Here is a 12021-nt window from a genome sequence, read left to right on the forward strand (position 1 = left end):
TTTTTTCTTTTAAAAGCATATACAGAATTCTTTATAAGTTGAACGTGTGATCAGTGTGATTGTACCTAGTGCCAAAGTACTTGTGAGAGGCACTGGGTGCAGTGGAAATGACATTGGCTTTGGCACTCATCTTGGGCCTCCACCACTTACCAGCTATAGGATGTTGGGCAAGTTCTAGTCTCTGTCTCTTCATCTGTAAAACGGGATTAAGTCCTACCTTGTAGGGTTGGCTGTGAACATGGAATGGACAAAGCACCTAGTCCAGTGCCAGGCCCATAATATGTTGCCTCAACATATGATACTAATTATGAATATGATGGGAGTGATGGGAAACATTTAAAATCAGGACTAGGCTTGAAAAATATAGAAAATACAGTCACTATATTTTATAAGAATGCAACCATCTTTCATGTGGAATGAATTTAAGGTGACTTTTAGACATCTTAATCTCTGCCCTCTACCCCATAAAGTCATTCTTTAAGTTCCCCAAATATTCTCTGTACTCTCCTACCCCTACCTCATGCCTTTCCTAACGGGGATCCTCTGCCTCAAACCCCCTTCCTTCCCAAGTTTACCAATAAGTAGCTGGGCAGGGCTTAAACCCAACCTCATCCAAGCTTTCCCAGGGAGTCCCTCTTGTAATTCCTCTCCCCTCCCCATATCTCCACGGCATATTATGCCTTGCTTACAGCATCTGTGCCTTCCACTTTATTTATTTACCTGCATTTCCTGTCCCTTCTATTAGGCTTAGCTCCTAGAGGGCAAGCATCAGGTCTGATTCTTGTCTGGATCTCTCACAGTGTAGCACAGGACATGGGATCAGCTGGGCACATATTGGCTAAATCAGATTTGTTAAAAATATCACCATGGCAGTACAGCTTAGCAAGACATTGCTTGAAATTTTGAAATTTTTGCTTCTCACAGAGAAAGGCCATCTCCCTACCCTGGACGGTTCCAATCTCAAGTGTGGAAGAGTGGAAGATCACATTCCTTGGGGATTACAATGAGATGGCCTCATTCATGGAAATAATGTGGCTCTTCCTAGAGCCAAACTGGTCCACATAATAAATGAGATAAGCCATCAATGGAAGCAAATTTACAGGACAGGCTGTCTTTCCAGTTAAAGGGAGAAAACACAGGGCCTGGCAAGCTAATTAGGTCCTAACTGAAGCAGGGATAATACTACCTACACTGCATAAGGTTGCTCAGAGAATTAAGTGACATCAGAGATGCAAAATTTAGCCCAAGGGTTCCATGCAGTAGACACTCAATCTATTACGTAGGCCCTTTGGCCATTCTGTTCTTAATAAAAAGCTACGTTGGAATCTAGTTATTCACTGTCCTGAGTTTGGTATACCTGAGCTCTTTCTGGGCCGCAATTCTTGGGGCTACTCCCAAAGCTGTTTTAATCCTAAGCCTTGGTGTCTGCCCCTGAATACAATGCCTGGTGGGGCCTGGGGAGTTTTTTCTCTGACATTTTCATTTTTACTGCCAGAGGGTGGTGAGAATCCCAAGACCTGGAGATGTTATATCCAGTCAGTACTACCACTGTTTCTGCAAATTTTTGCTTTGGCAGAGAAAAGCTCTTGGTTCAGAATTCCCTTTGACTGCAATCTCCTGCCATTTTTCAAATTCCTGGCAATCATGATCCCTTATGCCCCGAAGTCAACTCAGGCTTTCAACTAGCTATTCTCAAGCTGCATTTTTAACATCAGGCACAGTATTCCCACACAAGAACATGAACAATAAATGTTTATCGAATGAATGAAACACCCAACCATTTTTCTTCATCACAAAGCCTAGGGAACTGATCCTTAAACCCAGCAGCCCTGGGCAACAATTATTCCTTCTCACTTCAATTTAAATTTCAGAGCCTCTCCAGATAAAGGTCTAGTCCTAAGTATAAGATGGGGGAAAGAGCAAGGAAAGATTGTAGGGTTTTCTAGATTTGGGACCTGCTCAAAAAAGCTCCAAGATTAAATTCTGCTTCACTCTAGGCAAAATCAGCATCTCTGGGAGTGTGGGATTACTCACACAGGGGATCCATGTTTTAGCATGCACATCCCCAGGGCAGTCAAGGAGCCAGGTGAATCCTAGACTGTGGCCACTCCCAGCCCAGGGGGCTGGCATGTGCAGTCATTAAAATCATTATCTTTGCTCCCTCACCTGACCAGGCCCAAGACCTTTCTGTCTTGGCCTGAGAAACATACAGTATTCTAGATTTTCCTGGATAAGAGTAGTTAAAATCAAAGGAAAAGGAAGCCAGTTTTTCTCATGGAACATCATTTTTACTTGAAAGAATGACTGACAAACTGGTTATTCAGACTTGGAAACTGCCAGACATTTTCTCAAAAAATGAACAAAATGAGCCCGTCACTTCAAGGAAAACATCTTTTTATTTGTGGCCAATGACAAAATACAAGCTTTCAGGCAAAAATCAGAATTTTGGAAATTTGAAAATTAGAATTTTGTATCCTTCATCATGAACTTAACAGCTTGCCAATACTTAGACTTTTCTGGTGAAAATGGTGGTGATATTAACAAATGTAGTCTTTTAATATTGTAAAATGAAATGGAAAAACACTTGGGAGAGCTGCATAACTCAGTGAACCTATTTTCCAAATGAGCAAAGCATGATGTTTTAGAATCATGCATTGGTAAAAAAAAATCCATTCAAAGTGCTAGATAAACGAACAGATTTTTAATGTAAATGAGTACAAAGACTTCATTGATACAGTCTCAGATTCCATATTGCAAAGAATATCAGCAATCACCTGGAAAGGCTATTAAAATACTCCTCCCTTTTTCAACTACATTATCTGTTTGGGGCTAGATTTTTGAAAAATATACTTCAAAACAATGTACTGCAACAGATGGGATACAGGAACATATATGAGCATCAGCTTCTTTTTATTAAGCCAGACAAAGAAATTTGCAACAATGAAAATGAGACCATTCTTCTATTATTATTTTTTTTGGAAAATGTATTTTCATTAAAAAATTATTCATGTTAACATGATAGGCTTAATACTGTTATTCTTAAATGAATTAGTCAACAAAATATTTTTAAGCTTTCTCAGTTTTAATACTTAATTTGGTAAATATCAATAGATAAAATCAACAAAAGAAAGCTCTTTTGGGTCCTCAGTAATTTTTAGGAGTATAACAGGGCCTCAGACCAAACACTTTGAGAACTGCTAACGTGAAGCCTCTAATGGTGCCTGTCACCTGGCGGGGGCACAGTTAGCAACAGTGATTGTTAACAATGATACAGGTCATGGCATATCTGGATAGCTCTTTGGGGGCATGAATAAATTTTCCATCTCACCTTTTTGTCCACAATTTGGGAACTGCTGGGGAATAATCCAGGTCACCAGACCAGGCATCTATCAAGGTCTGCTCTGAAGCTGGATCTAATATCTAGCACTAAACTTGCTCTTATTCCTCTCATGGATTCCTTTTAATCCCAAGAGTGTGTATGTTTGTAGAGGATTCCCCCAAGACATATGCTGTATCTAACCAATGGCCCTGCAACAGCTTCCAAATTCTATTCTGAAATGACCCCATTAGAGCACTCTATTCTCAAGGCACCCAACTCCAAGAGCCTCCCTATCACCAAGGCAGACAGAGGACAACACAGAAGCAGCCAAAATTCCCTTCTAGAAGCAGAGAAAAATGATTAATACCTAGCCTAGCAAAACTCATCAGTCCAGTCATTGCCACTTACTCTTCCATCCACCCATTCATTTCCTCATTCAGTGAACACGCTCAGAGACCATTCTCATTGTGGTAGGTGCTGGGCAACATCAAACGATATAGAATCCCTGCCTTAAGAACACATGCTTAAACCACACAGGTTCATGCATGGGGTTGTCAATGCTCCCAAACTCCTAGACGCCTCATTTGGAGAATCAGGCAGGAACACAAATTTAAAATAACACGCAATTAAAATTAATATAACAAAATAATATACAAATTAAAACAACCATCCAACCAGGACAACAGGCTTCTCTAGTTCATGTAAGCTTATTATGTGCCTTCTCACGTACTTAACCAGTTTGAGGATCTCCTTCCTTTAGCTCCTCTTCCTACCTTGGTCTCTCTTTAATCTCCTGGCTCCTTTCTGGTTGAGCTCACTACCATGACACCTTCTGGCTCCTGCGTTTCATGACTTGGCCCCAGTTGACCTCTCCATGCTTCATTTCCATGTGTAACACCTGACAATCTTAGGTTCTATTCATACTGCTCCTCTGATACACCTTGCCCTGCAAACCTCAGCGTCTCAGTTCTACTCCTCAGCAAATCTGTACTCATGCCCTAAGATCTTGATCAAAGGTTAATGAGATTTTTGCTGGACCAGGGTAAGCAGAACTAATTCTTTTAGTATAGCACCTATTACACTGTGCCACAGACATATTCGGTCTGCCCCAAACCCCTGGCGGAATGAGAACTCCTTGGGGGCAGGGAGTGCATCTTAGTCATTTGAGTGTGCCCAGGAACCTAGGCTTGGCATGGACCTGACACATGGTAGGCATTCATTGAATAAATGAACAAATGCTTAAAGCCCACCTGGCTCCATTTCAGTTGCTCTACACAAAGGGAAGAATCTAAAGACAGCTGAACTAGCCCTTTCCTGGATATGCCATGCTAACGGCATAGCTCTGTCACTCTGGGTCACTGATGAAAGGGTATCAGTGCTAAAGTTAATTCTTAAGGAGGTGATATAACTGCACCTCAGTGCCCTGGAGCTTTCACCCAAACTCACACTCAGGCTGTTGGCTCAGTTCCTTCCTGAAAGAACAGCTGTTTTACACCAGCTGGTTTGTGCAGAATCCTCTCTGGTTGTATAAGCTCAGTCAAGGATAGGGCAGTGAGTCTCTCTGACCCCAGTGGCCTTCCACCCCCCTCCCCCCAAGGCTGGCTCATCTGTTGAACCTGCTTCCTGGGTACAATCAGCCACCGGAAGGCCTAAACTACTGTTATTAACCTAGAACTTCAGGCAAACCATATTACCTACTCTGTCACCCCAGTACAGATTTCTCATGGGTGGAAGAGTATGAACTTTGGAGACAGACTGTTGTGAGTTCAAATCCCAGTTCTGCCATTTCAGTATGATCTTGGATTATTACTCAATTTCTTTGAGCCTCAATTTCCTCATTTATGAAATGAGAATAAAACCATACTTCACAGAGTTGTGAGGACAGAAGGAAATAAATTATGTAAAGTACCTGGCCTGGGCCTGGCACACAGTAGGTGCTCAATACCCGTTAGTTTCTTTCCTCTTCTGTCCTGGAAGAAATGACAGGGAAACTTACTAAGTGAGACGTGCCCAATCCAAAGTTATTACTTGAAGCACAGGACAGAGGACTAGACAGGTGACCTTCAAGGCCCCTTTATACCCCCCCATCCACGATCTCTGGCTACAACTTCCTAGTAAGACCCTTCAGTATTTTAGGGCCCTTCTTTCTGCCTTAAGTTTCCCTTTATCACTTTTCAGAGTAGATGATGAGGCCTATTCATTTCAGAATGGAGGGGGAACCACAAAGGGAGCTGGAGAGCTGAGAGCCTTGAGGAGGGACTAAAGGGAGATGGCCTAGGACTGCAGCATGTTCATCCACCTACAGGTTGAAGGATGAGGGGGGAGCATGGGCACAGAACCAAAGGGTGCAAACACAGGGCCTTTCCTGGGACGTAAGACTTCCTCTCCTCAGTCCTTTTCTGCCCTGCACATTCTGCCAGGAACAACCATTAACCACTTTTTTCCCTAATACCCATTTCTTTCCCCAAATACATAAAGCACTCACACCTTCACTCATGCTGTTCCCTCTGCCTCTTCCTTTTTAGGCACAGTTTGGGTGTTACATCCTCCTAAGTCCATAGGCAAAATTAACTGTGCTTTGCTCTGGAATGTCCTAACATTTCTTACATATCTCTTGAATAGAGCTTATCATATATGTATCCCAGTTTTTGAAATCTGTCTTCTCCACAACACTAAGAACACTGAATGGCAGGACCTGTGCCCCATGACTAACTGCATCCCAATCGTTCAGCAGAGATGGCAGCACCAAATGGGCATGGGTAAGCCTTTGGATACACAAAGGAAGATTAGCAGTTGGAGAATATCATTAATGGGGCAACAATTGGAGAACGGGGAAAGTCTGTTTTTTGTTTTTAAAACTAAGGCTGTTTCTATTCCTGCTTATGGAAAAGCTCCCCTCTCTGGGAAGCCCCATTCTTTGAAGAATATCCTAGGCTTCCGCTAAGCTTCCCCATGCCACCCTCAACTCAGCATTTCCCAGACCCAGCCACACAATAGAATCACCTGGGGCAGTTTAACAACCACAGATTCCTGGGCTCCAGACCTAGAGACTCTGATTCTGTAGGTCTGGGACAGGGTCCAGCAAAGCACTGGGGATCTGATGATTAGTTAGGCTGGGGTGAGGGAGAGGTAGAATCAAGCAATCACAGCTGCTTCTTCACTGAGATTGCTTTCTCTCATGCTATCAGAGAATACCCAAGAACATCATGTTCACTTTCTTATTTAAAAGCTTTCATTGATGGGGCACCTGGGTGGCTCAGTCATTAAGCGTCTACCTTCGGCTCAGGTCATGTTCCCAGGGTCCTGGGATCGAGCCCCACATCGGACTCCCTGCTCCACGGGAAGCCTGCTTCTCCCTCTCCCACTCCCCCTGCTTGTGTTCCCTCTCTCGCTGTGTCTCTCTCTGTCAAATAAATAAAATCTTAAAAAAAAAAAAAAGAAAAAGCTTTCATTGATTCTTCACTATCTGCAGGATAAAGCCCAAACTTCTTGGTGTGGTTTTGTAGAACCCTGCTAACCTCTCCAGCCTGACCTCATGCTACTCTGCCGGAGTTGGGCAGTTCTCGCCTCTGGGTCTCTATATTGCTTTTTTTGTTTAGATACTTTCTCCCACCTCCTCCTCTAAAGGAACTTCTACTCAACCTTGAAATATCAGTTCTGAGAAGTCTTCTCTAGGCTATCATTTCTGTGCATCTTCAGTACCAAGTATCTGTAATAATTATGATTACCACTTGTGCTAAGTGCTTGACATGCAGTACTTGCTGCCCTAATGGGAGCCTGGCATCACTGTCATACATGTGAGAAAACAAATTAAGAAGGCTAAAACTTCCAAAGGCCACATACTAGGATCTGGACTTGAACCTTAACTCAGAGGAAGTGATGCTCTTCTAGCCTAACTACAATTAATATATACATGTGGGCAGGGACTGATTCACCTCTATGTCCCCAGCTAGCCCAGGGCCTGGCACAGATCAGGTGTCCATTAGTGTTTGCAGAATAAATTAACACCAGGTCAGGTGAGAGGGAGACTGGGTGTGGTGTGTGCATAATGGGCCTAAATGAATGAATGATGGCCAGCCTGGCCCAGCAGTAGAGGCTGGTAAGAAAAAAGTGGAAGAAACCTAACTTTTACTTCTTTTATTATAATTTGGTTTAACAGCCACTTATAGAGCACCTAAGGACCATGCAACAATAAATACCCCACAAATGAATTAGAACATAGCCCCTGCTCTCAAAAATTCTAGGTTCAGTATATAAGGTTGTCAGGATCTTAACAGGCTACCAGGTATTAAGCTTATAATTTTAGCAAGTAAGTCTTCATCTTCAAAGGCCTTTTAGCATTTCTACATTGTGAATCTCTATTGGCTTACAGAGAAAAACCAGAGGTGGCAGGGATTCCCCCCCTCGGTATCATCTCCTACTACTTGCAATGAAAAGTGGCCAGGCTGGGTGGGCAGTGATTTTAAGGGGGAGGTCCCCTGGTAGAGGGACTATCTTATTCATCTGTGTGTCCAAAATAAAGGCCCTGGCACAGAGGTCAGAATGCTTGTTGAGTGGATTAAACATAATGAGATGGTTTCAATAAAGATACTGACTGATCCTCTGTTCCAGTCTCTTGAGGGAGCAGGTTTAACTCTGAGCAGTGGGGAACCAGGTCTCTAGAGTCTCTCTAAACTGTGCTGGGCAGGACTCAGCAGGTGCTGTAGAGAGATGAGAGATGGGAAGGGCAGGATGAGCTCAAACAGCTCCAACTGCTGGTTTACAGTCTGGCAAGTCTCCTGAGGGTTTACTGAGTATGCACCTGGACTGCAGGCTGAGTGGTCCAAGAGACACTAAAAGACAGACAGCAGAATTGGCAGGTGAGAACACTCAGGCTTTGGATGGCCATCTGGCAGTTCCCACTATCTCTGACTCCTGCTCTTGCCTCAGGAGCCTCGATGTACTAGGTGCTACGTGGGTTGCTCCACATTCTCTTATGATGTTGCTGATGAGGCTTAGAGAGAGGAAAAAAACAGGCCCAGGGTCACAAACCCAGAGACTGAGCTTGGGAGTCACCCCAAGTCTGGAATACTAAACACTATTTCTCACTACTGCCTTATTCAGCTGCTTTGTTAAGTTTTTTTTTCTTTGCTAATAAGGCAGTAACTGTTTTAGTCTTATTTAGAAAATGAGGATTTGGATTGTTAGGGAACAGATCAAGATAGTTTAGTGACCTGAAACAAATGGAAGTAGGGACTTTTGGGATACCAAATAGGCCAGCTCAAGGTCCTGCCTTTATATGTGAACAAGTTATGCAAATGAGCAAAGGGGACTGGATGGAACCAGCATGGCTTCAAACCTGAACTCAGGAATCACGGCTCTTCCAGCCTAACTGCAATTACTGTATACATGTTCTCTGGACCATGAGCCCTTTGTGGGCAGGGACCACATCTGATTCACTTCTGCATTCCCAGCTAGCCCAGGGCCTGGCATAGATCAGGTGTCCTTCATATCAGGGGCAGACACTATTCAGAGACTGCAGATTACTGCCTTACAGCAATGTGGGCCCAGCAGCACCAGATTTTGAGTTTTAAGAAATGGCACAAGTCCAGTTTGTGGGAATCTTTTGTTTTTTAAAAAATTGGCTTAAATCAAAACAAAAACAAAACAATGTGTGACTTGGGACTTTAGAACCTATCTGTGGACTACAAGTGGTCCTATTTGCCATCTTTGGCTTCAGTTTGGCCTGCAACACTGAGTTTCCCCTTACGTACGTACCCACTCTGTGTACACAGAGAATTTTAAGTGGCAGTGGGAGACACAGATCCTCACCAAAGGCACACTAGTGGGCAGAACAATGACCCCAACCCTTTCAGCGGGTGCTTTTCACCAGGGCACAAAAGCCTGGTTCTGGCATTGAGAAACCCCCTCCCCAGCAAAAAAGTGGGGTACAATCAGAAGAGAGTTTGTCAGTTTGTTTCACCTCTTTGTGGCTATAGTATTTAAAAAAAAAAAAAAAAAAAAAGCCTTGTTAAATCCAGCACAGTACAGAAGAGTGTCCTTTTTTGGAGGGGCATGAGGCACCTGACCTACAGTGGGAGTTATTTGAGCAAATGCTTGCTCTGAGTTTCTGTTTCTTCATCTGAAAAATGGGGAAATAGTATTTATATCCTTCAGTTCATTCATTAAACATTTGTTAATCACAGGCACAGGGGTACAATAGTGACTGACGTGGTTCCTGCACTCTCAGAGTTTATGTAGCAAAAGCAGACCAATAATTAAACCAATAGTTAACTCATCACAATTGTACTAAATGCTGAGGAAAGAAAAGGGGTGGTGGGAAGATTAGAAGTATGGTACATAAAGTGTCTGGCATGAATAAATTAATGGACTGGCAAGTCAAGCAGTGGAGCAGATAATGAAGCTTATAGCTCTTAGGAAAGCTGTGTCCTAAATAAAAACTAAATAGTTAAACCATTATCCAAAATTCTGGCCATGAATACTATAGCCTAGCTAAGTGGCAGGGGACCCTGAAGTGTTGCTGGTGAGTGGGAAGGAGAGAAGACAACAGCTCCCCTGGCTCTCCCTACCTTAATGCTCCCCTTTTGGATAACAGCATTCCCAGGGTGGCCCAGAGAAGAGAAAGAGCAAAGCTAGAGGGGGAAGCAGGTTCAGGGTCTAAAGTCAGACCAGGCAAGGGCGGAGTCCAACCTGGTGAGTTGTATCCCAGGGTAGGGGGTGGGGGTGAAGGTGAGGCTTCTGACACTCAATAAGTGGTGACATTTTCATTAATTAAAAATCTTATTGTGATATGAAACACAAAGGAGACCAGCATCGAAACTGGGTTACAATAAGCACAGGTTCTCAACGGATTCATTCTCTCTCTCATTCACCTAGTTATTTCTACTCAGTGTCAGCAAGGCCCAGGGCTAGGCATGGAGGATCAGAGATAGATGACATAGTCTGTGCCCCCGTGGAGTTCACAGTGCAGTGCAGGGAACAGATACATCAACAGAATGTCTCAATGAAGAATGGGGAATGCTACCAAAGGAAGCACAAGGGGCTGTGGGCACAAAGAGGGCACCTCACGCAATTGGGAAGGTAGGGAAGGCTTTCTGGGAATGGTACCCCAAATGGCATCCCCACTCACATGCACAATTCCAGAGATTCTACTAGAAGGCTGTCAAGAGCCATGCCTTCTGGCTGCACCAGCCTCCCAGAGTCCCCTGCTGCCCGATGCAGTGTCTGCAGAGCCAAACGCATCTTCCGCCACGCCTCATCCTCATCCGGCGCTGCATCCGACCCTCCAAGACTCCTGCAGGAGCCTGCCTTCCTTGGCAGGCTCAGCCAAAAGACCAACTCAAAACTCTTTTGTCAGAGCAAGCTTAGGGCGAGCCACCCAGCCCTCCCAGAGCAACTGTGGCTCATGCCACCCCGGGCTCTCAGTGAACACTAGCAGGGTACCTCCCATTATCTCCTTTGCTCAAAAGAAAGTGACCTTCTTCCAGGTGATAAGCTGGAAGCTTTGCTGAGTCCTGCTACTGCTCACTCTCAGCAGGATTCACCAAACCCAGGGATCTGAGGGTTGGGGTGGGCCACCTTGTTGGTCAGAGGTATACAGGGAAGAAAGGGCAGGCTTTGCTAGTTTACGCTTCAGTGCAGGCGCCCCACCAAATAGTCTTCTGGGCAGGGAGAGGCGGGAGGCCACAGGAGACATATGCTGGGGGCACACAGCTGCTCAGGGGGCAGTGGCTGCAGGCAGTGAGGGGAAAGGGTGGGGCCGCTCCCAGGGTGGGGAAAGGGAAGAGGCTGCAGCCTTCCAGGCCACAGCGCCCCAGGCTGGCCTGTGGGTAGGTGGGGGAGCAGGTGGGCCCAGGGGGAGGTGGAAGGGCAGAGAGCTGAGCTGTGGCCTCAGGAGCACAGCCTAGTCCCAGTGTGGGTATACGACCAGAAGGTTTAGCCCCTGCTCCAGCCCGGAGGCGGCGAGAGAGGGCAGGCAGCCCTGGTCACAGGACAGGACGGACCATGCTTCGGCTTGGAGAGAAGGGTCCAGCCTCCACTCCCGCCTCAGGGGAGATAGCCTCAGCCCCAGCCAGTGGAGGATGGTCCATCCCCAAGCTCACCCCGGCCCCGCTCCCGGGAGGGGAAAGTGCCGGAGCAGCCGGACTCTCCTCGCTCGCTCCTACCTGCGGTCCGGGCGCCAACTTGGGCTCGTCCTCCTCCCTGGGGCCGTCGCGGTCCGGCTCCACGGGCGCCGCCGGGGGCCCTGCACCCGCTCCCGCTTCCAGGCTCGGCGGCGGCGGGGGCTCGGGAGCCTGGGGCTTTTGCTGCCCCGCGGCCCGCATCCGCTCGCGCCGACCCGCGCCGCCGCTCGGCCTGCTCCGCCTCCGAGTCATGCTGCTGCTCGCGCCGCTCCCTCGCTCCACTCGCGCCGCCGCCGCCGCCGCCGCCGCCGCTCCCCTCGCAGGACAACAGCCAATATGGCGGCGCCCGGCTCCCCCCTCTGCTGCTGCCAGCAGGTCATAGGGCGCGGCGTCCGCGCCGCCGCACTAGCCCCCGAGGCTGCCTGCGCCATTTTGAATAAGGTCACCACTTAAAGTTCTGTGAGAGTAAGAACCTGGCGGACTCGCGGGATGCGACCTGCGCCGGGGAAGGGTGGTCGTTGTGGTAACCACGCGGCACAGCCCTGGGCGCTTAATAATTGTCTGTTGAATGGATGAATG

At 46.4% G+C, this 12021-nt stretch overlaps 1 protein-coding gene across 10 annotated transcripts in view; it reads right to left on the bottom strand.

Annotated features, from left to right (window-relative positions):
* FAM193B (family with sequence similarity 193 member B) overlaps window positions 1–11783 on the bottom strand; it is a 31898-nt gene extending 20115 nt beyond the window's left edge. For 5 of the 10 annotated variants that reach the window (XM_036084917.2, XM_036084918.2, XM_036084915.2 and 2 more), the window contains exon 1: window positions 11485–11782. In XM_036084917.2, the coding sequence (XP_035940810.1) occupies window positions 11485–11694 (210 nt within the window). In that variant the 5' untranslated portion in view covers window positions 11695–11782. Of the gene's footprint in view, window positions 1–5228; window positions 5290–10448 lie in introns of all 10 variants that reach the window. The other 5 variants (XM_036084925.2, XM_036084920.2, XM_036084921.2 and 2 more) reach the window with 4 other exon arrangements.
* Window positions 11784–12021: the final 238 nt, after the last annotated feature.

The sequence above is a fragment of the Halichoerus grypus genome, chromosome 2, assembly GCF_964656455.1.
Source record: "Halichoerus grypus chromosome 2, mHalGry1.hap1.1, whole genome shotgun sequence".
In the NCBI taxonomy this organism is placed as follows: domain Eukaryota; kingdom Metazoa; phylum Chordata; class Mammalia; order Carnivora; family Phocidae; genus Halichoerus; species Halichoerus grypus.